Source organism: Pongo abelii, chromosome 2, assembly GCF_028885655.2.
Source record: "Pongo abelii isolate AG06213 chromosome 2, NHGRI_mPonAbe1-v2.0_pri, whole genome shotgun sequence".
NCBI classification, from domain to species: domain Eukaryota; kingdom Metazoa; phylum Chordata; class Mammalia; order Primates; family Hominidae; genus Pongo; species Pongo abelii.
The window spans coordinates 75,822,271-75,849,054 of NC_085928.1; the positions used below are offsets into that span (position 1 = coordinate 75,822,271).

Below are 26,784 nucleotides of genomic sequence, written 5' to 3' on the forward strand. Positions count from 1 at the left end.
TTGCTAGGCTGGGGAAGTTCTGGATAATATCCTGAAGAGTGTTTTCCAACTTGGTTCCATTCTCCCTGTCATTTTCAGGTACACCAATCAGACATAGATTTGGTCTTTTCACATAGTCCCTTATTTCTTGGAGGCTTTGTTCGTTTTTTTTTTCATTCTTTTTTCTCTAAACTTCTCTTCTCTCTTCATTTCATTCATTTGATCTTCCATCACTGATACCCTTTCTTCCAGTTGTTCGAATTGGCTACTGAAGCTTGTGCATTCGTCATGTATTTCTCATGCCATGGTTTTCAGCTCCATCAGGTCATTTAAGGACTTTTCTACATTGGTTAGTCTAGTTAGCCATTTGTCTAATCTTTTTTCAAGGTTTTCAACTTCTTTGCGATGGGTTCGAACTTCCTCCTTTAGCTCGGAGAAGTTTGGTCATCTGAAGCCTTCTTCTCTCAACTCGTCAAAGTCATTCTCCATCCAGCTTTGTTCCATTGCTGGTGAGGAGCTGCGTTCCTTTAGAGAAGGAGAGGCGCTCTGAGTTTTAGAATTTTCAGTTTTTCTGCTCTGTTTTTTCCCCATCTTTGTGGTTTTATCTACCTTTGGTCTTTGATGATGGTGACGTACAGATGGGGTTTTGGTGTGGATGTCCTTTCTGTCTGTTAGTTTTCCTTCTAACAGTCAGGACCTCAGCTGCAGGTCTGCTGGAGTTTGCTGGAGGTCCACTCCAGACCCTGTTTGCCTGGGTATCAGCAGCGGAGGCTGCAAAACAGCAAATATTGCTGAACAGCAAATGTTGCTGCCTGATCGTTCCTCTGGAAGTTTCGTCTCAGAGGGGTACCTGGCCATGTGAGGTGTCAGTCTGCCCCTACTCGGGGGTACCTCCCAGTTAGGCTACTCGGGGGTCAGGGAACCACTTGAGGAGGCAGTCTGTCCATTCTCAGATCTCAAACTCCGTGCTGGGGGAAACACTATTCTCTTCAAAGCTGTCAGACAGGGACATTTAAGTCTGCAGAAGTTTCTGCTGCCTTTTGTTCGGCTATGCCCTGCCCCCAGAGGGCAAGGAGGCAGGCAGCCCTCCTTGAGCTGCAGTGGGCTCCATCCAGTTTGAGCTTCCAGGCCGCTATTTACCTACTCAAGCCTCAGCAATGGCAGGCGCCCCTCCCCCAGCCTCGCTGCTGCCTTGCAGTTCGATCTCAGACTGCTGTGCCAGCAATGAACAAGGCTCCGTGGGCATGGGACCCTCCGAGCCAGGTGTGGGATATAATCTCCTGGTGTGCCTTTTGCTAAGACCATTGGAAAAGCGCAGTATTAGTGTGGGAGTGCCCCGATCTTCCAGGTGCTGTCTGTCACAGCTTTGCTTGGCTAGGAAAGGGAATTCTCTGACCCTTTGCGCTTCCCGGGTGAGGCAATGCCTCGCCCTGCTTCAGCTTATGCTCGGTGTGCTTCCCCCACTGTCCTGCACCCACTGTCTGACAAGCCCCATTGAGATGAACCCAGTACCTCAGTTGGAAATGTAGAAATCACCAGTCTACTGCGTTGCTCACGCTGGGAGCTGTAAACTGGAGCTGTTCCTATTTGGCCATCTTGGAACTGCCCATGTCCATCCTTAGCTTTTAAAAGGGCTGGCAGCTTCTGCTTTCTTCCTCTTGAAGCTGACAACTATATAAGAAATCCGACTACTCTGAGGTCACCATACTGTGAGGAAGCCCAAGTTATCTGTGGGGAAAGGCCTCATAGAGAGCATGATCACCGGCCAGCCTCAGCTTTCCCACCTATCCCATCTAAGAAGCCAAAAGTGTGTGAAGAAGCATCTTAGTTATTCCAGCCCTAAAGTCTGTCCATTCTGGCCCTATCCACATTGCAAAGTCATAAAAAATGATACACTGTTGCTGTTTTAGCCCCTAGCTTCAGGTTGGTTTGTTAGATAGCAATAGGTAGCTGGAAACATTGCAAGATATTTATAACCCTTTTTAATTGCTGCAAGAAGTCTACAGACATGTTCTTTTCATTTTCTCATTAAAGACAAGCCAACATTTATGGGGTCAGGCAAACATTTTCTCCAATTTTCCTGCTTTTTATCTCTTTTCTCTTTTTCTTTATATAACTCTTTTGACTATAGAAACATATGAACAAAAATGATTAATCATTGGTAATATCAGGAGGCTACTAAGTTGACTAAAAAAATATACAACCGAGACAGGAGCAAAACAAAGCTGACAGTAGAAATGTTTAAAAAGTGATTCTTCAGGGTATTTTTGGAGACCCAAACACAGGGTCTTTATCCATTTCTGATTGATGCTGCCTGAGACTAAAGTTAAGGTGATTGTCTAAATCCTGACCAATTGCCAGAGACTATTTATACAACTCAGATCAAACCGTGTTGGAGGCAGCGATTCCTAGAGGGTAGGAGAGCATCACCAGGGAAACCGACAATGCAGACAACTGTATAATTCATGGAGGAGACTGCCCCCACTCACAGCAGGATTAGGTGCCTTTGCAAAAAAGAAATTACCTACTTTGTATCCTTTTACTTCCGACTCATTATCCAAGGCCTTCACTTGATCCCAATTCAGTATAATTTTGGAGTCTGATGAATTCCATATGATGTTTCCAGGGGGTTGACTTGGTGCTATAAAAAAATTTAGATATACGAAGTCACAGATTATTAAGTCTCAATGGATTCTGAGGAATATCTCCTTACTAGAATTCGAGAGTGGAGGCAATTTAATGGGCTATTGCACTAATATGCGTCTTCAAGGTCACTAAAATCTGATGAGATACAGCATTGCAAATGGAAAAAGATTCAGTTGGTCGCCTAACATTTATAGCTAAAAGAAGTAGCCCTTCCCAGTGAGGAGAAAAACATTTATCTTTCTGTCCTCCAGAGCAATGAATTTTGCATGGTATACGGAAAGGTTCAGTTAAAATGCTGAGGGAAATTTGAATCCACATGCTACTAATTAGTATGCAAATGATCATTGGGAGGTGGGGATAAGGAATAAACTTGGGATACATGTGATGAATCCCAAAATATTTCTGAGCAAGTCTGTTCTTACGTGGCTTTCGGGTTGTCACATTGACTGTTGCACTAGAGGGGCCTGTCCCAGCAGAATTATATGCCTTGACAGCTAAGTGATACAGTGCACTGCCTTTTAAGTTAGTGATTTTTGTTGATGTCTGATTTCCAACTGTTCGTATTTTTCTAGCATTTTCTTCTTTGTCTTCATGTCTCCAATATTTAACCTAAGAAAATAAACAGAAAGACCTTGGAAACCATACCCAATGGGGATATTTGCAATGTCATCAGGTAATTTTGTATGCAGATTCTTATGATGGAGTTAGTTTTCGATACCACATCATGAGCAGAGCTATCAGGACAAAGGACTTTGTATATCCTGAGAAATTACCCAAAGTAAGAAGGGTCCCTTTTTTGTCCTTAGCTTCCTAGTGAGACGGTACATTGACACAACTGTTGTTCATTATTTTCTTTTTTCCCATGTTTGTTTTGAGTCAAAGTGATCCTGGGCATATCAGAGGTCAAATCTCATTTTGCCAACCATCCCATAAATGCTTAGATTTGCATATAATTCGGAAAATACCTCTAGAATATAACATAGAAAAAGGGTAGTCTCACAGCTGAGTATTCAATGCTTCCATTAATGTTCAGCTGGAAGCCAGACCTAAAACCCATGCCTCTAAGTGGGAATGTGGGTCTTTTCCTATAAGAATGTGACTTGGAGGACTTATCAAGGGGTATAGACTGTCTTTCAGACCCAAGGCACATATGTCTTGCCTACCTCATAACCTTGTATTCGTCCTCTATTCTTCTCCAGTGGGGAGGCCCAGAAAACTTCAATATCTGTGGCAGAAAGACTTCTGGCAAAGATACTGGCTGGTGGTTTGGTGGGTTCTGTAGATGAATATGGAGATAGTTATTACTCTATCAGCTATATTAGGACATGATTGTAGATACTAGCATTATAAGGTAAAATAATTCATGGTTATAGAATCGTCCTTAATGATTGTAAGCCAAATCCTCATTTTGCAGAGGAGCAGTGATTAATAGCTGGAGTTGGTGGTAGTGAATATTTGTCCAGTGTTTGGGTTCTGAATTTAGGTGTGGGTAGAAGAGAAGAACCACTTAAGTTTAAGCACCAAGTTTTCATAGCCAGCAATTCCCTTAACACAGATCCTTCTTAATTAGCATCTCACAAATGTTATTGCTTACGACACGGCTAAACTGCCTCTCTTTTTCTTTTTTGAAATAGGGTCTTACTCTGTCACCTAGGCTGGAATGTAGTGGCACAATCATGGCTCACTGCAGCCTGACCTCCTGAGCTCAAGCCATCCTCCCACCTCAGCCTCCCAAGTAGCTGGGACCACACACACGTGCCAACACGCCTGGCTAATTTTCTTTTGTAAACACTGGGATCTTGCTATGTTGCCCAGGTTGGTCTCAAACTCCTAGGCTCATGCTATCCTCCCACATCCCCCTCCTAAAGTGCTGGGATTACAGGCATGAGCCACTGTGCTTGGCCACTAGATTTTTTTAAGGAAGACTATTGAAAGAAAAATGTTAACATATACAAATGGTACACAGCTATGGCAGAAATCTGGCAAAAATAACTGAAATTTGGGAAACAGTCAGTCTAGCCTCTCCTTTGCAGCCAAAGATGCTGAGGCCCAGAGAGTATACGTGACTTATCCAAGATCATACAGATTGCAGTGTGAACCTGAAGTGTCATCCAGCTCTCTTGAATCTTAGTCAAGTCAGCTGACTGTCCTTTTCCCCTTTTCCTCTCATTTTCATAATCCAGAGACATGAACTATTATCTAAGAGAACTTGAAGGCTATGCAAAGGGCTGAAGCTTGTTTGAATAATTGTAAATCCTTTGGCAATGGTTGGAACATGAAATATGCAGGGAAAGGCATCAGCAGCTGAGGCAGACAGAGAGGCAGCAGCTAGATCATGGAGGGCTACTGAATCTAAGGGGATGATCTCTCTGATTGGGAATAAGTTATTGCATCTTCACTGACTCTAAATCAATGATTCACCTTTCAGATATTTTAACATGGTCCCATTCTGAGCATCATCTTTAAAACAACATAGACGAACTCCAAAGGTAACGAAGACTGTGTGAGAGGCATCCCGAGAGCAGGGATAGCATGGAGGTGATAATAATGTGTGAGAAATGTTAAACATAATGATGGTGTGGATGACAGTGAGCGCAATCACACTGCTCCATGACTTACTCTTTTCTTTAATAAGTGAGGTTTTTTTTTTTTTTTTTTTTTTTTGAGATAGAGTTTTGCTCTTGTTGCCCAGGCTGGAGTGCAATGGTGCAATCTCGGCTCACCGCAACCTCCGCCTCCTGGGTTCAAGCAATTGTCCTGTCTCAGCCTTCTGAGTAGCTGGGATTACAGGGATGTGCCACTACAACTGGCTAATTTTATATTTTTAGTAGAGATGGGTTTTCTCCATATTGGTCAGGCTGGTCCCGAACTCCCAAACTCAGGTGATCCGCCCTCCTTGGCCTCCCAAAAGTGTTGGGATTACAGGCGTGAGCCACAAGTACAATATGCTTTATGAAAATACAAGTGGTAAGAAAACGTAAATTATATTTTGGTATTCGCTTAAAGGCAAAAATAAAATTCTTTTGAAAGTAATGATAACATATAAATAGATATGAAGATCTTATATGGTATTTGCAATTCTGGTCCTTAGCAATGGAATCAATAATGGACAGCCATATGTTTTCATACACAGAGCAGTTGCTATCTTTTCAAGAGATTCATGGTGGACAGTGAACCAAATTTTTTACATTATCCTCTTCTCAAATCAGGTATGCCTTCAATATATATGTACCATGCTAAATTGATTGTACATCCTAAAATCCACATTTTAGAATTGAAGAAATATTAACAATCAATGATCTAGGCAGCATAAACCATACCTTCTTCTGCAGAATACACCACTGTGGTGGGACTGAAAGGGCCTTCTCCTTTGTTGTTGAAGACACCTACTTTAACCTCAAAGGGAGAGAAGGGGCGCACGCTCTCATTCCTGAACACGTATCTAGAGGCGTCAGCTGAGGCCAGCACTGTCAGCATCCAGATCATTTTACCATAGGGCCGGAAGGCCACCACATAACCAAAGCCTCGACCATTCTGTAATTCCTCAGGGACTGTCTGGGAAAGAAGGGAGGTGGTCTTCAGAAATCATAGTAGTTTCACTCAAATGCAAAAATCGTTTTTGTTTCCCTTGTAACATTCTTGTCTACATCCTTCTCCACCCATCTTATTTGGGGTTTTGTTAACAGTCTTTTAAATTTAGGGCTTGCAATCAGTCTATCTTAAACAGTTATAATGTACTGGACAGGGTTGAAAACGTAATGAGGATCTGCAGTCCAGAGCTTGCTCTTTGATGGGGCAGACCCAGCTCTGAAATGGTTGGAAATGATTGTTAAAAAAAACACTGGACATCGGTCTCCTGAAAAAAAACATTTCCAACACGTATCCTCTAATACTAATCTTCTTCCATTGCCAAATAGACAAAAGATCCCACTGAAGGAAGAAAAACCATCTTGGCTGAAGATCCTCCCTCTCAGAGGGAAGAGTTCAGCTGGAAGGATGAGTGATTTCTTTCACTGCTGTGCTTTGGGTAAATGAGAGATTTTAATTTCTGGGGCTGTTTAGAATCTTTCAAAAACATGAAGAACCCTTTCTAAAGCTCCCACCTCTTCTCTCAAAGCCAATTTTTAATAAATTGGTGACTAACTTTCCTCCAGGTTGTTTTAAAAAATACCTCCTAAAAGAGGGCCCCTTCTAGAAGCAAAGCCAATTGCCAGGAAATTGTGCTGGTGCACTGAATCTATTGCTGGCAGACGTTTTAAATCAATTGGCCATGCAGCAATTCAGGAAGAAAAGAAAAACTAGTTTTCTCTGAAATAGCCTTCTTTACTTTTTCTTTTTGTAACGTCTGTTGTCTTCCCTTCATGATTGTTTTTACTGTGATGGATTGAATTAAAACTTGCCTCAACAATGGATGGGCAAGTGCCGTCCTTCCTGCTAGCCATTAGCTATGTGAGAGGGAGTGTCTGAACCCAAATGAATTTTCACTGTTAAAAACAGAGGAGGAAACTTCCCAGCTATGTCTAACATGGAGGAAAATAATAAAATAGCTTCGATGCATGTACGTTCCTTTTATTCTGTGATTCATTTACCTCCCAGGTTATAACCAGTTCAGATTTGCTGCCTCCGCCACCACTGACATTTGCTGGTGTGACTTCGGGGACTGCACAAGGAGACAAAAAACAAGTTATGTCAGGCGGCAAAGGCGAATGAGGGTCAGGAAGGTTGCCTGGCAGGGGTGACTGACTTTCAATGAGTACTCTGAGGCACACCCCTTTGTCTTTGGAGATCAGCAACAGCATTGTCAAGGGGCCCATGGCGTCCGCGAGGAAGTGAAATGTATCAAGGAGACTGCTATTAATTACCTGTTTCCCATTCAACAAGGCACACGTGTTATCTGACATATCTGACCAATTGTTTGGCTCCATCCCTAGAGGCTGAGGGGTTCCCGAAGGGAGGAAAGGACTGAAGTCTGGTCCTAATGTTTGGTTATGCGTTTATTAGCCACGTGGAGATACAAAAAGGAAAGACAGTACAAGCTCTGCCCAGGCAGAGCTTACATTCTGGTTGGAGTGGAAGAGCGCCTGCACCACAGTTAGAGCAAGGTCGACAACCAGAGTACGGTACAGTCAGCATGGAGAAGCATGGGGGGCATTCCGGAGTAGCGCCCTGCTCAGAGCTGGGGTGGGGGAATGGCTTCTGGGAGGAAGAGTTTTGATCTGAGTGTTGAAGGAAGTGGCAGACAGAAGTTGACCCCTGGCTCACTGTGCTTAACCTCTTTGATCCCCAGTTTTCTCTGTAAAAGAGAGGAAATTATGCGAGCTTCCACCTCAGGATTGCTGAGGGGAATTAATTCAATTATGGTTTTGGAAGGGTAAAAGAAAGCAGGGGACTAGCTATATTGTCATCATGTAACTGAAAGGCTCCGGGCCACATTTAAAAATGTCTCACTGGGGTATGTGGCTGGTGACTGGGTATGTCTCCTTGGTTAAAGCCAATCAAATAGATCTAGATGAGTTTTTGCTTTTCTGAGAGTAGGGTCAGAACTCCCATTTGTGTAGGGACCTTATTATTCCTTCAACACACTGGCCTCTCTACAGCCGGGAACTCTATAAAAGACGGCACACGTAGGCCTCTTGCTTTACATCAGCTAAGTAAAAGTACAGCTGACCCTGATGAACTTGTTCTTCTCTCCCCGTGCTCATTCAAACTGTATATGCAGAGGGCCATACTGAATTGCTGACTGGTCTTGTTCGAATTAGCACGATGTTCTGAATCTTAGTTTCTGGGAATGGTTTATACCCTAAGAAAGATAATCTAAGTGAACATTTCTGAAGAAATTATTTTTTATTTCTATTCTAAACAGGATTACCCCATGGTGGCTGTGTCTAGAGCAGTCAGAAATTATTGTTTGCCATTAGTTACTTATGTGAGATAATTTTATTTGAAATGTGGGATTTTTTTTTTGAAATCCTGTTAGAATCTTGGTGACAAATGAACCAATGAAGAAAGGGCTGGCTTTTGAGAGGACTAAGCACAGTGTGTCTCTTGCTGTGCAAGTGGACCTAATGAAGAAAACTTAACTCTTGATTGAAACCCGTTGCGTGTTCAGCTGGGCTTCTCCTGGCCTGATTTCTATCATTATAATCATTTAAAGGGAAGGGTGTGCTAACACAGAGCCGCATGAGCGCTGAAGAGCAGCAAGAATTCAAAGGCTTTTCCTAAGGAACAGCAGCTGGCAGAACAGATGATCTGAATCTCGGGTGCTACTCACGAGCTTCTTCTGTTCTCCGTTTCTCTGAGGGGCGGCTGGGCTCCCCAATCCCAATCACATTGGCTGCAACTGTGCGGAATTCATATTCGACCCAAGGATTCAAACCCACCACAGTTGCTGTGAATGTCTTCCCATCAATGAGTTCTGGGACTGAAAGACAGCAAAAGGTGGGGGCTGTTTCATAGGTTCTCAGAAAACAAATGCAGAGATTACGTTAGGAAGATAGGAACATCCATCCATCCTCATCATTATTGCATTCAGGGCAGTGTAGGTGTTCTGATATTAGCTGCATCAACAGTTGTTTCAGTGAGGTAATCTCAGAACTATCTCTGTATGTTAAACTAACACATTCTAATCAGATACCAGCAGATGACATCATAAAAGACACAGTCCACAAGACCCCAAGCTACCTGACTCAATCATTACTATCACCCCTTCACATGTGTTTCAGCATTTATTGTGTAGTGCCAGACACACTATTTCAACTATCCTCTGAGAAAAGTAAAAGTATTATATTCTTTTTTTCTTTTCTTTTCTTTTTTTTTTTTTGAGACAGGGTCTCTCTCTCTCTGATGCCCAGGGTAGAGTGCAGTGGCACAATCTCAGCTCACTGCAACCTCCACCTCCCAGGCTCATGCAATTCTTGTGCCTCAGCCTCCTGAGTAGCAGGGACTTCAGGTGCATGCCACTATACCTGTCTATTTTTTTGTATTTTAGTAGAGACGGGATTTCGCCACATTTCCCAGACTGCTCTCAAACTCCTGGGCTCAAGCGATCCACCCGCCTTGGCCTATCAAAGTGCTGGGATTACAGTTGTGAGCCACTGCGCCTGGCCTATATTCATTCTTAAACAATTCTTATTGTGCCCATTTAACGGAAGAGGAAAATGAAGATGTATAGAGATCAGCTGATTAGCAATCAGGACTAGAATTCATCTCCTAACTTCTATATTTTTCTCATATTTCCTTCTTAAAGAACACCTGTGACTCAGTGATTACAGTAGGAAACACAGAAACCCATTTCTAAGGATTGGTAAACTAAAATGAAAAAAACAAACGAGTTAAAATCAACAAGATTCACATGAATCGCTCAACACTGGGCATATTCCCTTTCAAAACATCAAGGCCACATAGCCTACTTTTGCTGTCTAGAGGAGTGTGTATCTTGTTTGTAGTAACTACTTGTTCATCCAATTTATCTTTAAATGAAATCTAAATAAGAAAATGAGTCAATTTGGAGATATTGACAGAGTGGGGATGGTATAAGTTTTGGATGCAAAGAGAAATAACTGTGAAACTTTTAAAAAATAGGAAGTGCTGTATACATGTAATAAAGGGAAAGAGGATGGAAGTGTTGCTGCTAACAGTGTTTTTTTTTTTTTTTAAGAATTTGTAAAATTGGTTAAAAAGAAATCTCATGTCTTTTTATCCCCAAATTTATCCATCTAAAAAGATGGGGCTGGGCACAGTGGCTCACGCCTGAAATCCCAGCAATTTGGGAGGCTGATGCAGAATTGCTTGAGTGCAGGAGTTTGAGACCAGCCTAAGCAACATAGCAAGACCTGTCTCTACAAAAAATTTTAGAGAATTAGCTGGGTGTGGGGGCCTGTGCCTGTGGTCTCAGTTACTCAACAGGCTGAGGTGGGAAGATTGCTTGAGCCCAGGAGGTCGAGGCTGCAGTGTGCTGTAATTGTACCACTGCACTCCAGCCTGGGTGACAGAGTGAGACCCTGTCTCAAAAAACACGGCAGCAAGTGAAGAGGCTCCCTATAATCCTCTGTTATTGGTTTTTGAGGGCACTGTGTAAACTTTACAAAGTCTGTGACTATTAAGTGACTATAGTCAAGCGGAATCCACTGTTTTCCAAAGTGAACCACAGTGCTACACAGATGATTTTAGGTAATACAGATTGATGCATTTTATTTTTATAACTAATATATTTTTAATGTGTGTTATGGGAAATACATATACAACCAGCACAACAGACTTTTTTTTTTTCTTTTTTGAGACAGAGTCTCACTGTCACCCAGGCTGGAGTTCAGTGGTGTGATCTTGGCTCACTGCAGCCTCTACCTCCTGGGCTCAAGCGATCCTCCCACCTCAGCCTCCTGAGTCGCTAGGACTGCAGGCACGCACCACCACGCCAGGCTAATTTTTGTATATTTTGTAGAGAGGGGGTTTTGCCATGTTGCTAGGCTGGTCTGGAACTCCTGGGCTCACGCGATCCACCCAACTCCACCTCCCACAGTGCTGGGATTGCAGGCGTGAGCCACCAAATCTGGCCTGGACATACCATTTCACAGATACTATTGCTTAGGATGAGTTTAAAAAAACCCAACTGTGATTCGATATAAAGAAAAATATTAATGATAGTACAGTTGGCCGAGGTTTAGGAAACACTGCCATAATATATCATTTGTAGTAGTGTCTGAATGAGAACTTAGATGTTCCTTGCCACAGTGCTGTGTCCAGTATGCTGAGTTCCCAACGTCTCTGAGCCAAGCATCCAATATGTTACCTGTACTGACTGCTTGCCAGCCCACGGAGAACGGAGTCCTGGCTTGAATGACATACATGGTGATGGGGCTGTGGTTGTCAGGCCCGGGTCTCCAGGAGAGCTGAGCAGTGGTATCTGTGATTTCATCTATTGTCACAGCCTCTGGGGGACCTGGAGGACCTGGGAAAGAGCAAGACTCCCAGAATTGGAGCAGTGTATTCAAACACCCAAGTAAAGGATCCACATACTTGAATGGGGCATTGACCCATTCATTTATTTACCCATTCACAGATTCATCACTTGTCAAATCCTTTTTGAACTCCTACTACGTGCTTGGAACTTTCTTGGGCTTGGAAACCACAGAGAGGAATGAAACACAGCCCCTTCCTTCTAGGGGCCCACAGTTTAATATGAAAAACTAATAGGTAAACAAATAATTACAATTGAATACTTAATGTTAATAGAGAGTATTGGGGTACCATAAGACCCCACATTCATTAATTCATTATTTATTTATAGGTTCCTACTATGGGTCAGACACTGTTATTTGAGGATATGGTAGTGAGAAAAGATAGATATTGCTCTTGATTTCATAAAGAGTATAGTCTGCTGGAAATGGTTATTTCTACCACTGAGAATATAGATTTAAGCACAAATGGCTTTAAAACTTTGAAGGTTACAGTGTTGCTCTGCACAATCTGCTGCACTGTAATTACTAGCACTCTCTTCACGCCCAACCCTGCATCCCATATGAGCACAAACTTGCATGCAAGGGAACTGCTGTGAAAATGGCCGGTGTGCAAGAGTCAAGGCGCTCCCTTCTTCAAAGTAATTTCAAAATTGGGCTGGATGCTAAAGACCCTCATTTGTAGTTTCTGCAAGTCATACCTGTATTTTTCTACTTCTCTTCCTGATGTTCATTGTTTCTGTCCATGTACTTAAACCATGGAAAGCGGAGGAAATCAGATTTAAATGAAGGCTTGAAACTAATAAAGAAATAGAGGGATGGAAAGCAGCTGGCAGGCAAAGACAAAATGTCAACAGAGCCAGAGCAAAGACCCGCAGCTATCCTACTTTCCAACATGAAAATCTCTTACCAGGCAGTTAAATGCATTTTTAACAAGGTACAATTGACCACCTCAGGAGGGAAGGTGATGGTGAGGGGACATAATGACAAACCTCATGCCCATTAGACGGGCATAAGGAGATATTCCCTGGGAGGGATTTGCTAATCCCCAGTCCAGCAATCAAATGTACTACCCAAATACTATCGGGCCATGTCACAGGGACAGGGAAAAAAGAGACCTCTCACAGAGCAGTGCAAAGTTAACAGCAATTTCCTGAAGTTAGACTTTGTTCTAGGATTCACTCCTTCACCGTTTACGTGATGCCCTAAATTCTCTTTCCTTTTTTAAAAATCACTTTTATAGACCCACAGGTGAGACTAAATTTATCTTCTCCCTCCCACTCCTGAATGAAATGTCTGGAAATCTGTATGCTGGAACTGATTAATTTTCCATGGTGACATTTCAGCATGTCAGTGTAATGTCACCTAGATAGAGCTGATGTAACCTTTGGTCTTGGGACCCCTTTTAACCAGATAAAGTCTAGAAGACAATATAATTTTTTTCACTAGTTTTCTCATCCTAGCATTCCCCACCATTTTTTTTTATGGATGCTGCACTGATGTCCTTTAAAAACTAAGTACCACAAATAGAAAAGTGTTTCCCTCTGAACTCTTCAAAGAATTAAATCGATAGGAAATATCTGAGTCCATTGTTGGCCTCTCTATAGGAAGAAAATGAAGGGCTGGTATGAATTTGGCCACTGGAGAGAAGATGGTACTTTCCTGGATTTGTTTGTTCTTTCTTTATCTTCCTGCCACCCTCTCCTACCGATGCATAGATATGACCTTAAAGAATGTTTACCAACTTTGTTTTAGGGAAGTGGACTCCCTCTTTCAAAATGAAAAATGTACAAATGTTTGTCCTCTGAACAAAATGATAACAAACTCAGGGGCACGTAGAAGATTTTGTTTCACGCGATGGCAAAGGAAAGATTAGTTTGATTCTGGGGTCTGCTTCTCCCTCAGGAAGGGTGGCCTTTCTGGCTGCCATTACAGTGCTATAGGTTAAATAGAACAGGCCTCAGAAAATCAAAGAATCTGGAGCCAAGACTCAAAGCTGCTATAGGTTTCAAATATGAACATCTCTTTCAGAGTGGTGAAATACATTCCTGCCTCCCCCTCTGTAATGTGCAAGAAAAGCTGCAAGGGCAGAGCCGAAGGAGATAAAATGAAAGATTATGGTTTTAAATGGCACATTAATTTATTGGCCTTATTAACTGATTAGACTAGATTTTCTTTTAGACTGCATTTGCAAATTCCTCCTGGTATTTAATGTTATTTTCTGTGAAATGAAGTATACAATATCATTTAAGAACTTCAAGTATTACTGATTTAAATATTTATTAGTCTAATTTATTGGTGTTTTAACTGCTAATCTGAACATTATCCTAATTAAATAGAGGATAAATTTTCAGCAATAGAATTCTTTTGTCCCCAAGGGGAGGGCAGACCAGCCTGGTGTATTTTAAAATGGAAATAAACACATTTCTATAAGTTATTCTGTGGGCAGATCTACCTCGGTTGAAAGTTTTTTCTCATTTCTAGCCCTTGTCTGCGTTGTTACTGAAAGTTTTTTTTAAGGCAATTTAAAGGGGAACAAAGCAGACACATTGGAATCGCTATTTTTCTTGAATCTCTCTTCGCAATTAGTTTAAGTTGCTAACTCCCACACATTTCCCCCCTTACATTATGCCTAGAGGATATAGCAACACTCTCTATGGCTTCCAATAATACCTTGTTCTCTGTGCATGCAGATTAACCCTGCCTCCAATTCTCATACCCTAAATTTTTATTTTCTTGCGTTTGAAGTTTTGCCATGCACTCTGCCAGCCGGCCAAAGATGCCTGAACACCAACAGTCAGGGATTCTGATGAAGGAGATTCTAGCCAAGAGATTATTTTGATGTCTGGATTGGCCTCTATTTTAATGCTATAGAAAACCCCTGAGCATGCATAGGTTGGATTCTGGTATGTACACTGGTTTGCGAAGATTTTAATTTTCATTTAAAAATATTTCTTAAAAGTCCATTTACAGTTCCTTTGCCAACTGGTTTGGTGAGGCTTGGAATGTACTCAGTTGGTGTTGCTCAGCCAGGGGGGTCATAGCTCTTAGGTCCAAATTAGGTCAGGCTGATAATATTCAAGAGAATCTCAAAAATGTTAGTATTTACATCAACTCTCAGCTCATTTACTACATCCCAGGCAGTCAGGAAGTGTCCTCTCCCAAAACTCTATTTCAGGAACCAAACAGTTTAGGGAAAAAAGGAAACTCGGATAAACCTGATGATGATTTTACTTAAGCTGCTGTTATACCAGCAGCCTAGGATACTAATTCAGTTTAGCCCAGATGAAACATAAAAAGGGACAGTTTAATCCCTCTTTCAACTATCTGCTTTTGTTCACCTAAATTTGTTCTAGAAGGTCATATCAACTCCAACAGCCGTAATCGGGTACTTTTTTTACTCAATTATCCTTTTAGTGTAAAGTTACTGGATGTGTTAGGTGCATCTTCTGACAACCCGCCCTGAGGAACTGTATATGAATCAGAAATTTCTGTGGCCTGTTAGCCACCGTTTACAACGTTCAGCTTTTGCCTGACTTTTTCCCATAATTCTAAACCACTGAGGTTTTTGGAACTCTGTGCTACAGTAGATATCATGAAAATATTTCAAGAACAACAACAACAAAATCCAATACCTCTTACAATCAGGTCTGCAGCAGCAGATAGCCTGTCCACACTTGTTTGGACCATGCAGACATATTTCCCAGCATGCTTCAGTTGGATGTTTCGGATCATCAAATCACCAGCTGAATCCTGCTGATAAAGGAGGGGAAAGTGTCTACAATTACTTTTTAATGAGCTCTAAATATCATTATCACATGAAGGACACTGTGACTAATGGATTTATTTTACACTGGCTGATGAAAACATTAGTGATGCAAGCCATGGCCTATTAAAAATATGTGAGCCTGCCTGAGAGATAAGAACACCAACATTTTCAGAACACATCTTTGACAAGACCTCAGGTGTCTGGCTTCTCTGAGTCTCTGGAGCAGTTTGCCACCCACGTTGGAAGGATGTAAGTTACATGCTACATAAGTACTATGCACTACGGTGGCTCTTGATCTAGTTTTGTGAGTTTCTTCAGAAATGCCCTCAGCCTATAGCCTTGATTGGCATTCCGATACTTTAGAACTCTGTATTTGGAAAATGGAAGCAAGCCCACATTTGGAAGTATCTGCATTTTATTGCACAACCCTTTCTTATAGCCAGCATTTTTATTGCTCCCAGGTTTGAATTAAAGGATTAGGAAGACCAGATTCTCCAAGGAAATCTCGCCTCGCCTAGTGTGGAACAGTGCTAATTTGTTTTCCAAATGCCAAATGCATGCTTGATGAGCAGATGAATAGGACTAATTACATCCTGGTTTGGATGTCTATGTGCCCCAGAAATATTTCTACAGCATTCGCCAGCACAGTACTTTTAATAAATGTGAGGAGATGATTCCACAAGCTATCACAAAGGCAGCATTTTACCTGAAGAACACTGCTACACCTTGGAGTTTGGTTCATAGCCCTGTTCATCCAAAGTTTGGAGAATAGCTGCTTGAGGAAGAGACCACCCTAGAGGCCAGATTTGAAAAACTACACTTCATTCTAAACCCGTCATGGATGACAAGATAACTTAGGGTATATTGGCCCTCCTTCATTTTCCCATTCCAAACTATACAACAGGAAATTGACACAGACTCTTCTGTTGCTGTTTCTCCAATGACAATAGTAATGGATGATGTTTAATGGTATTGACTATATGACAGGTAGCTTCCAAGTGTTTTACGTATATTAAACTCACTAAATACTCACATGTCCTCTGAGGCAGGTATTCTTGTTATCGTTATTTTACAGAGGAGGAAATTCCAGCACAAAGAGGTTAGGAGACTTGCCTAAAGTCACGTAGCTAGAAAATGGCAGAGCCAGGATTTGAACCCATATAGTCCCTGTTCTTAACAGTAACACTAGACTAGCATCCGGAAAGACCATATCCTCATTCTATTTCAAAATTAATATGTACTTGGTTATCTCCATCATTTCAGTACAGAGTGTCACATTCACAGGATAATGGAAGAGATAGAATTGCCAATTAGAAATAGGATTAGAAGAGATGCCAAAGCACGGAGTGAAGGAAGAGCTACAGTTTTGGTGCTTAGTTGTCTTGGGCTGATTCCTGCTGTGTGATTTCATCTAAATCTCTTAATCTCTCTTGGCCTTAATTTACTGACTTTCAAAAGACCTTTATTGACCTTCATGCTAGGTTGTGAAAATCAAATGAGATTATCTGTGTATGTGAAAATCTTCTGAAAACTTGAAGCGTAGATTAACTCTAAACTGGTATTACTGACAGCCATGATCCATTTTCTTTGTGAAACAAACATGTCAAAGATGTTAAATCTAATTCAGGAAAAGCTATGGTATTTTAACCCAAAACGTCTTTTGTTTGTAATACTTGGCTTCTCATCCAGATGCCACTGTTTATGGATCAAGTCTTATAATTGCTCAATAAAATGGGAAAATAATTGTTAACCTATTTGACAAGATTTCTGTGAGGATTAAGGAGCTATTACAGTCATCCTTTGGTAGACACAGCGGATTGGACTCAGGACTTAGGACTCAGGACTCAGGACCGTAGTACACTAAAATCCACACATACTCAAGTCCTGCAGTCAGCCCTCTGGAACCCGAGTATATGACAAGCCAGTCCTCCATATATGTGGGTTTCACATCCCACGAATATTGTATTTGCAATCTGGGTGTGGTAGAAAAAAAATCCACATATAAGTGGACCCATACAGCTCAAACCTGTGTTGTTCAAGGGTCAAGTGTATATAAGAAAGTACCTGGTAAATGATTAGGCACTTTGCAAGTATCAGGAATTATCACTATTATCATTATCATTATTAAGATTATTGATACTTTACCTAAGAAATTTCACATATGGGGACTTTGAATACAGGTTTAAATAAAAAATATGCCCCAGGGGATGTGTGCAGGGAAGGTGGGAAGCCACATTGGCCTTGGGGAAATGCCTATACCATCTATCTAATTCACTTTATTCATCAAGGGCTTAAATGTCAAAGAAACTTGTAGCCTGGATATTTCAGAGCACAGCAACCTATTAATAGAAAATTTTGATTTTATGATTTAGAAGTACTGTAGTTATTTACACATTTTGACTGGATTTGTGTTTTTAAAGTAAAACTGAAACAAAGAAAAAAATAGAGTCAGGAGTGAGGTAAGAGTCTCATCAAAGCAGACCACAATAACTTTCTCTTTCCCTTTGAAGTCATCCAGACCCAACTATTAACTCAGATCTACATTTTTTATGTTCCTACCAAAGAAAATTATTTTCCACCACTGCAGTCTGTTGTGTTTCTGATAGAATACTTGGTGGGGATGGGGGGTATCAGAGGACAATGAAATAATAACTTTTATAAAACCTCAATAGGTTAACTCTATACCAAGCATCATTTCCACCATGCTGACCCAGGAAGTTGAAGCTGAAATAGGCTTGACTTCAGAATTGCACTTGCTTATCTCTTCTATTGTCAAATCCTGACTCCACAGACATTAATGATCCTAGTGGCTAATACACTTAGATCTCACATGCGGTTGTGCTGTCCTCAATTTTTTATGTATTTCTCAGCAGGAGCTGACTGGTGTTAGCACTAGTTTAACAGAGGAGATAGACATTTCCCATATGAAAGATGAATGTGAGCAGCTCTACGGACGGCTGTCTTTACAAAAGGTGGTCATCAGTGTTTGACTTCATTAGGTGTCCCTGTTTCTTCTTTAGCCCTGGCACCATTCTGGCATAAAGGCTACATGTGTCTGAATGGTAGGACATCCACTTCGATTGATCGGGCATCTGTTTTGATTGGTCGGTGCTTGCGCCATTCTGAGATTTAGCATTTTTAATGTCTCTCCTGCCCAAGAAATTGGTTTTAATGTGAGAACATTCTGTTTAATTTATGAAGAATGTTCTCAGTTTATACTTTCCTGTTATTACAATCAATGTTACCCTTCCTTCAATTAACACCACCATTAAAGTTTATCAAGTACTTCTTTTGTGGTAGACATTGGGCTATGTACTTTCCTAGACCTCAGGATATTCAATATCTCCAATGTCTTTGTGAAGTAGTTAATATTTCTCTCACTTAGCCAAAGTTATTAAGCTGAACCATGTGAAAGAGGTCCAGAATGGTTTACGCTGGCAATTTCATCCAGCCTTTCTCAATCAGGGTCCCAAGAGATAATCCCTAGTGAACCCAGGCATCCATTGATGTAACGAATTAACTTCTTTCCTGTGCCGTCTAAAGTTGTACCAATCAGATACCACTCTTGGCAAAGAATTGAGACAACAGTCATTGAAATTGTTTTGGGCATTCTGTGACTCAACTGCAAAAACCCTGTTTGATAAAGGTAGTAAGAATGTGATGAACAGGGCTAGTACTGTAGTTGGGTGGAAAAGATGCTCTCACTATATCATATGGATGACTTTAGGTCACTTATTCTCAACATAAAGGGGGTGGACAGATTTTTATAGCAGCCTAGGAAGTGGGGAGAGCTTTTCAAGTCAGGGCCCCATTTTTATATTCTGCTATGTTTTGGTTGGACTCCTTCATAAAAATGGCAGCCAGAGTCAATCTTTATTGTCAATGGGATCACAGAGCTGTGTTAGAGCAGAAAAAAAATTTTTGACAATGATCCTGATAGACACGAATTGTTCCCAGATTTAACCTCTTCTTGTTATGTGTTCAATGATAATATACAGTTATGGAAAGTAAGGCATTTTGAAAATCCAATCATTTTGAATTCAAATTACCTGGAGATAGTAAATAACCCAATCAGACTTTCAAATTCAAGAAAGAAACCCCTAAATTCACAATGATGTGCCTTCTACAAGGTCAAAGGGAGTTTAACTAGCAGCCTAAAAGCAGAAGGAAACTATCCTTAAGCTATTTTCTTGATCAGATTCTAGAATATATGATATGATATGTGACATAGAGTTTGGGATTTGAAGTTTTAAGCTGAGTTCCACAATTCAGTAGCTATGAGGCCAAGGCAGGTCATCCAATGCCTGTGAGCCTTAGTTTCTAATCCATACACAGGAATGAATAATTAACCTGTAGGATTGGTGCCAGTTAGAGAGCAGTCCTGCCATATAGGGTTGTTCAATGAGTGATGCCACATTTATTGTGCAAAAAGGAGCAGGAATTAACCAAGAGTTTCTTCCCATAAGATTACTTGAACAAAATTCTAAAATAGTAACTTTAAATATATTGTTAAGTTGGTCTGAACAAGTTAGTTTGAGTCAGTTTTGAGAAGTTCATTTGCATACTGTGTTTCCTGTGGATAGTTTGATATTAATACTTACCCCTCCAACTCTTTCAAAGTGGTCCCCATCTCTATCAAAGTCTATCAGGTGTCCATTAAATGACCAAGTAAACACGATGTCTAGCGAGTGATCATGCGTTACCTGGCACGGCAAAACAATACTTTCTCCAACAGTGACATCCATACTGGAAGGGGGCACCATTACCCTTGTTGGATCTGGAGAGTTAAAACAAAACAAACAATAACAACAACAAAGTCTGTGAGCTTGTGTGGAAATAAAATGAAGACTCTAAGAGCAGGATGAAATACTAAGTAATTTTGCTTTATTTTTTCTGAGGCTGTGACCAGCAAACCTCAGTCATCTGGGAAGCTCAGACTCAGGCCAGGAGGTCATTTTTAATATGAAAAGATGAAAACACTCATTATGTGAACCTTCTCAGAGCAACAGAACTCAGCCAGGGAGCATGGAGGTGAGATCTCTAAAGATGCTCATGGAAGGGCTTACTTTCTGGCAGCCTGCTCTGAATTGCCTCTTTGAAAAGGTTTTCGTCTCTCTCCAGTTTCACTAGAAAGCTACATTTCAGCTGAGTGCAAACAGGAAAAATCCATGTTGATTTGAAGTTTGTTAGGCTCTTTTTTTCTATTGTAAAAGTAATAAATGTTTTAGCACAGGAAATTTAGGAAATTCAGGAAAATTAAAAGAAGGAATAGAAAAACAAATCCTACCCAGATAAAACATCTATTTTCATGGTGGTATAATTTCCCCCAGGCTTTTTGGTTCATAGTTTTTCAGTTGTTTTGTTTTACACCATTATAAAAATGAGACACATACGATTTTCCTTTTTCTCCTCAATATTATACAGGCATGTTTATTCCTTTGTCAACATAATTTTATAATCTGCCTTAAGCTTACAGTTTTAACCATTTTGAAACTAGTTGGCATTTTAGCAAATTTTATTAGACATTTTTCTAATATTTATAATTAGAAATCATAAATAATGCTGTAATGAACATCACTGGCAAAATGATATAGGTACATTACTTTTTAAAAATAAGGACCATCAATTAGCTTTAAAATTCACCCTTTACATTATAGTTTAAACTGGGAATAGAATGAGTTTGCTTAGCTGAGAAAGTTTGTGAACTCCAAAACTACACTCACACCCATAATGCCTTATTTTTCTGCAAGATGATTTCATAAATGGTGTCAGAGAGTACACAAGTGAGAAGCAGTTTGAATTCAATGTAAAGGCCATATACATGCCTAAAGAATAAAATTCTGAATTAGGCCATATACCAGAAATTTCTACATACTAAGCCAAACCGAGCCAATCAAACAATTACAAAGAAGACAAACCAAAACCAAACCAAATAATAAAAGAACACTGACTAATCCTCTCCCATAGTCATAGGATTGCATTTCAGGCTGTGAGATATATAAATATTTATTCAGGGAACCTCTTGGAGTAAAATATCCGCTGGGAATTTTGAAATTATATCTGATAGGAGAATTTTTGTGAGTCTTACTTACTGATAACCCATGCTAAAATTTCCTCTTTAAAGAGAGTATTTAAAACATTTTTTCTATCCTTTTATCCAACTACAGAAAGAAAATCCCTCAGTTAGAAAAGGGAAATCTCTGTTCTAAATAGGTTATAATCTAGTAGTGGGATATACTTTTGTTGTTTCCTAAAAATAGGAAAAGATCATGATAAGTAGATTAATGTGCTTTTAGTCACTGTTAAATGAGTGATGTCCATGAAATGAGAAGTGAACAACAGGTACTGCCAGCAAAGAGGTAATGGGATAGAAAACCCCTGATTTGAAAGACCAAGTCTTTTGAGGGCTACATAATAAAAATCTGCTATATTGATTCACTTACCATCAGGAATAGATAGTGATGAAGCTGTTTTTTTTTTTTTTTTAATGAGGAAAAGAGGTAAGAACAAATCTTACTCTAAGCAAACATCAAGGAATAGCCCCATTTGGACTTAACATGTCATTTGATGTTTTTTAATTTACATTTTCCTCAAGAAAAAATGAAGACTGAAACAGATCCCAGGCTAAAATGATATACCTCTATGGGTTTTATTTGATAAAGATGTTGCCTAATTCTACTTTAAATAGCTGCCCACTGATTCTGCAATTTAGATTTTCATTTTAATTCATTTATTTCTTGATTTATCCACCAAGCATGGATTGTGTTTACATGGATAACACATATAACAGAGGCTGAAGGAATAAGAACATTCATAATAACTGAGTCCCTTAGCACTGTTAAGCACTTTACATGGATTATTTCATTTATTCCTAACAAATAGGTACTATTATCATCCCTATTTAACAAATAAGCAGACTGATGTCTAAGAGTCATCAAGATATTGTCTGTTGTGTGATTTTGCCTTTCTTTTCACTGAAAACATGATGTCCACATGCAAATCATGCAGAGAATAAGTCTAAGGGCATAATATAGCAATTTGCACTCTTGATTATGTGTAGTCAACTGAAGATATTCAAATGCAGAAGGAATTCAAAGGATTTCTGCCATGAGGTGTAGATGGTTGCAGAGGGCTTCACTGCATGTGTAATGAAGTTACTGCCTTAGACAGGTAACAAGCAGTGATGATTTTATGCCTAAAATGGTGGCTCTAGCTCTAAGCCTACACATCAAACTTATGAGTGTGGAGTCAAATGTCCAGGCTCCAGTCCCTAAAACTGTCTTGTCTCTCTATCTCCTGACAACTTTTGGGCAAGCAGCAAGGAGTTGGCACATACCCCAAAGCCTAGAGCCATTTGAAATTCTGGCTCACGTTTCTGAATGACATTTCTTTCCTAAAGAAACGTTCACCTCTTTATGCACATGTAGGGATCTGGGACAGATTTTTATTATTGGTAAACTTAGCTGTCTTTTAACCAAGGACCAGAGAAGTTCCCTGAATCAAGGATTATGTTGGTACAGTTGTTGTGCTGACAGCTGCTGATTCATTAATTCAGCACTTGTCGCCGATTCATGTTCTGAGCATTAAAGTAGCAAGAATCAATGCAACGTCATGCACTGTACACATACCAGAGAGGTCTCCTAGGGACAAGAAAAGATTAAACTAAAGAGGTTCAAAATCTCATTAGCGACTTGGTTTTCTCAAAGTGTATGTTTGTTCAGTACTCTTGTTTTCTGTGTTGTGAATTTTGATGCTTTTTACTTGATTAATTTCCTAAAATTTGAATACAAACCCTGTATACAAACAAACAGATGGCTTCCTGCAAAACAAACTGTCTCCTCTCCTCTGGTTTTAATTCATCAAGATCAGGAAGAACCTATATTTATGACTTCTGTTCTGAAGAGTCACTTCAGCTATTGTTCTGTGCATAGAACTCTCAAAGGCAATTAGAACTCAAGATGTGAACTGATGGCTGGATTTGGATGTAATTAAATAGCAACAATAGGACCAACAACTTCCCTAAACTTTCCTACTTATGGTTGGTTCACACTGTGTTGAATGATAAATTCTGAACTCCAGAGGACTGATGCTTAAAAATATATATATTTACCAAGTGTTTAATTTTCCTAGAGTTAAAAAAAAATTCTTTTACTTTCTACAGTGTTTTCTATAATGTATAAATGACAAAAGGTAAACTAACTGCTTTGTTCTAAGGATTATAACCATGAGGAAGAGTTAATTATTAACCATTATTTTTAATAATATTAACTACTCAGTTAATAATCAGATCCACAATTAGATGTATAAATTACAACACTTATCCAAGCCTTATTACATTCTCACTTTCACTGCTGGTGGAAAGACTTTCTGATTTATAGCTTTTATTATCTCTAAAATGAAGTGTTTTGGGGTCCATTGGATAAGGATTCTATTTTTTAAAACACTACACTGTTTTATATTTTCTTTTTTTGACAGGGTCTTGTTCTGTTGCCCAAGCTGGAATGCAGCAGCATGATCAAAGCTCACCATAACTTCAAATTCTTGGGCTCAAGCAATCCTCCCATCAAGGTAGAACTAGAGGCATGCAACACCACGTCCAGCTAGTATTTTATTTTTATTTTATTTTATCTTATCTCATCTTATCTTATCTTATCTTATTTTTGAGATGGGGTCTCATTCTGTCCCTGAGGTTGGAGTGCAGAGGCACAATCTTGGCTCACTGCAACCTCCCTATCTCAGGTTCAAATGATCCTCCCACCTCAACCTCCTGAGTAGCTGAGACCAAAGGTGCACACCACCATGCCCAGCTAATTCTTTTTTTTTTTTTTTTTTGTATTCTTGGTAGAGACAGGGTTTTTGCCATGTTACTCCGGCTGGTCTCAAGCTCCTGAGTTCAGGCAATGTGCCTGCCTCAGCCTCCCAAAGTGCTAGGATTACGGGCATGAGCCACTGGCGCCTGGCTAATGTTTTATTTTATTTTTTTTATAGACACAGGGTCTTGCTACGCTGCTCAGGTCGGCCTCAAACTCCTGGCCTCAAGAGATCCTCCCGCCTTGGCCTCCCAAAGTGCTGGGATTATAGGCGTGAGCCGCCATACCTGGCTGATAGTTCTTATTATCTGCAAAAATAAGTGCTTTTGGGTCCACAGGATAAGAATTCCATTTCAATGTTGATTTCCTGATACCCTAGCAATCCTTCCATTTTAGTTTATAATTTATCTTTCATTTACAGTGCCAAGATATTCACTTGGTGCCTATCAGGATAGTATTTAATGTGTGTTTCAGTCATCTTCATTTGTGGAAGGAGACACATCCCTTTTGTTAACAAATTTCTTGACTCTAATGGTTTTGATGATGCCTTTCAGTAGAGTTGTATCTTTTTTCCTTAAATTAGTTTTTATAGGGACAATTTAAAAGTGGGATTCTTCAAAGGCCTGGAGCTAGTCAAAGAGCAGACAGCAAGCAAACCTCAAATGACACAAGGGGACTGGTCAGAGAATTATTTTTAATAATATTTAAATGCCACAGCAAAGACTGTTGATTAATGATGACAATAATCCTGAGGTAGCATCTCTAGGGATGAATTTCAACATTCTATAGTTGGCACCATTTTTTCAATAAAAATCAGTGCAAGATAAACTGTATCAATGCTGCATAAAACACACATCTAAAAGGCATACCCTAAACTTTAGATGAGAATCAAAATTCATAGTGATTTCAAGTGGGACCAACCTTTTCACCTAGGCAAACTTTAATAGGGATAAAGGCAAAAAACTACACTTAAAAAATCGGCTACTAGGTACATGCTGGGGGATTGGCAGCTCACAAGGATAATACCTGAGCATTTCAGTGCTCATGGAGTCCGTGCAGCTGCCAAAGAAAGGGAATGAAATCTTAGGTTGCATAAATAACACATGATGTTCCAATTTAGGGAGGTAATAATCTGGTTGTATTTTGCATTAGTCAGACCACAGCTTACTAGGAACATGGTTTGTATTCCTTAATACATTAGTATACCTGGGTTAGTGAAAGATCTAATAATTCCATAACAGCTAAAATAACTGAAAGTGTTTGGCATGGGAAAGGTAAATTAGGAGAGACACGACAACAGTTCTCAAATATGTGAAGGGCTTATAGGCAGAAGATAAGCTAAGGTTATTTTGCATTGCCCCAAAGTAGAAAGCAAAGAGTGACTACAAACAGGCATATTTTGGCTCTGTAGGAGGAAGAACTTTCTACTAATTTGACCTTTCCAACAGGGAAATAGGCTGCCACAGAAGAACATGAATCTCCATTTCTGGAGGTATTCAGGTGGAGGTGGGCGCCCTCAGAGAGGGGATGCCAAGTTCTGCTAATGGCCAGCCAGGCTGGAAAAAGCCTACTGTCTTGAAGAGCCCATGAATCCTCCCCACCTCCCCACATGCCCTTCCTGGCCGCCCTGTTCACTGGTGATCCTATCCTTTCATGAAGCTCGTCAGAATTAACTGTTCTTTTTTCTTCAACATTAAGCTAGTGCATTGTTGTGCAAAATCATTTGTCTTTTTTGCATGTATCCTGCTTCTCCCCCTGTAACTGATCAGCTTTCTGGGAGTCAGGGACTAGATCTCACACTTTTATAAGTCCCTGGTGCCTAGTTCTGTTCCTACTCATGAGAGTTGGTTAAAGATAAGTTGTGGACGATCGCTGAGTGGCCCTGTTGGAGACTGATGAAAATAAGGCCTTGAATCTTGAAGTACTGTAAATCAGGAAGCTATATTAAGTATTTCTTATTATTTATCCAGACTTACGTCGAATATGGAATTTTAAAAAGGAGCCACCTGAAGGTTAACTCAGCACTCACCATGCAAGCACTGGCCCTTCATCTGTGTTTATTACTGAATTTTCTTATAAGGCCATATTTTGTACTTTTTTCTTGATTTTAAAAAATAATTTATTTTGAAATGATTTCAAACTTACAGAAAGTTTGCCAGAAAAGTACAAAGAACTCTTTCACCTTCATATACACTCCTCAGTAGCTAATATTTTACTGTATTTGCTTATTTTCTTCTCCCCCATATACATATATATGTATGTATATATATATATATTTGTGTACACACACACACACCCCTTCTCCCTACCATATACACACAAATACACATACACACACACACACACACAGACACACACATGTACATATATACACATACATATATGGTGGTGTTTGCCTGGCTTCTCCATCTTATTCTTACCATTTACACCCTTGTAACTAATGAGTATTTTGGCTGGCTACCGTGGCTCATGCCTGTAATCCTAGCACTTTGGGAGGCTGAGGCGGGCAGATCACTTGAGGCCAGGAGTTCCAGACCAGCCTGGCCAACATGGTCAAATCCTGCCTTTACTAAAAAAAGTACAAGAATTAGTTGGGTGTGGTACACCTTTAGTCCCAGCTACTCAG

The 26,784-nt window shown here is 40.1% G+C and overlaps 1 protein-coding gene across 5 annotated transcripts in view; it reads right to left on the minus strand.

Moving 5' to 3' along the window:
- The window catches only part of CNTN4 (contactin 4), a 992,918-nt gene that overhangs the window by 17,803 nt on the left and 948,331 nt on the right, over positions 1–26,784 (minus strand). For 4 of the 5 annotated variants that reach the window (XM_054551876.2, XM_054551877.2, XM_054551879.2 and 1 more), the window contains 9 exons: positions 19,950–20,125; positions 15,215–15,335; positions 11,414–11,572; positions 8,897–9,046; positions 7,215–7,285; positions 5,946–6,180; positions 3,789–3,901; positions 3,048–3,234; positions 2,508–2,620 (listed from right to left, as the gene is read on the minus strand). In XM_054551876.2, the coding sequence (XP_054407851.2) occupies positions 2,508–2,620; positions 3,048–3,234; positions 3,789–3,901; positions 5,946–6,180; positions 7,215–7,285; positions 8,897–9,046; positions 11,414–11,572; positions 15,215–15,335; positions 19,950–20,125 (1,325 nt within the window). The remainder of the gene's footprint in view (positions 1–2,507; positions 2,621–3,047; positions 3,235–3,788; positions 3,902–5,945; positions 6,181–7,214; positions 7,286–8,896; positions 9,047–11,413; positions 11,573–15,214; positions 15,336–19,949; positions 20,126–26,784) is intronic. The other variant, XM_054551881.2, reaches the window with a different exon arrangement.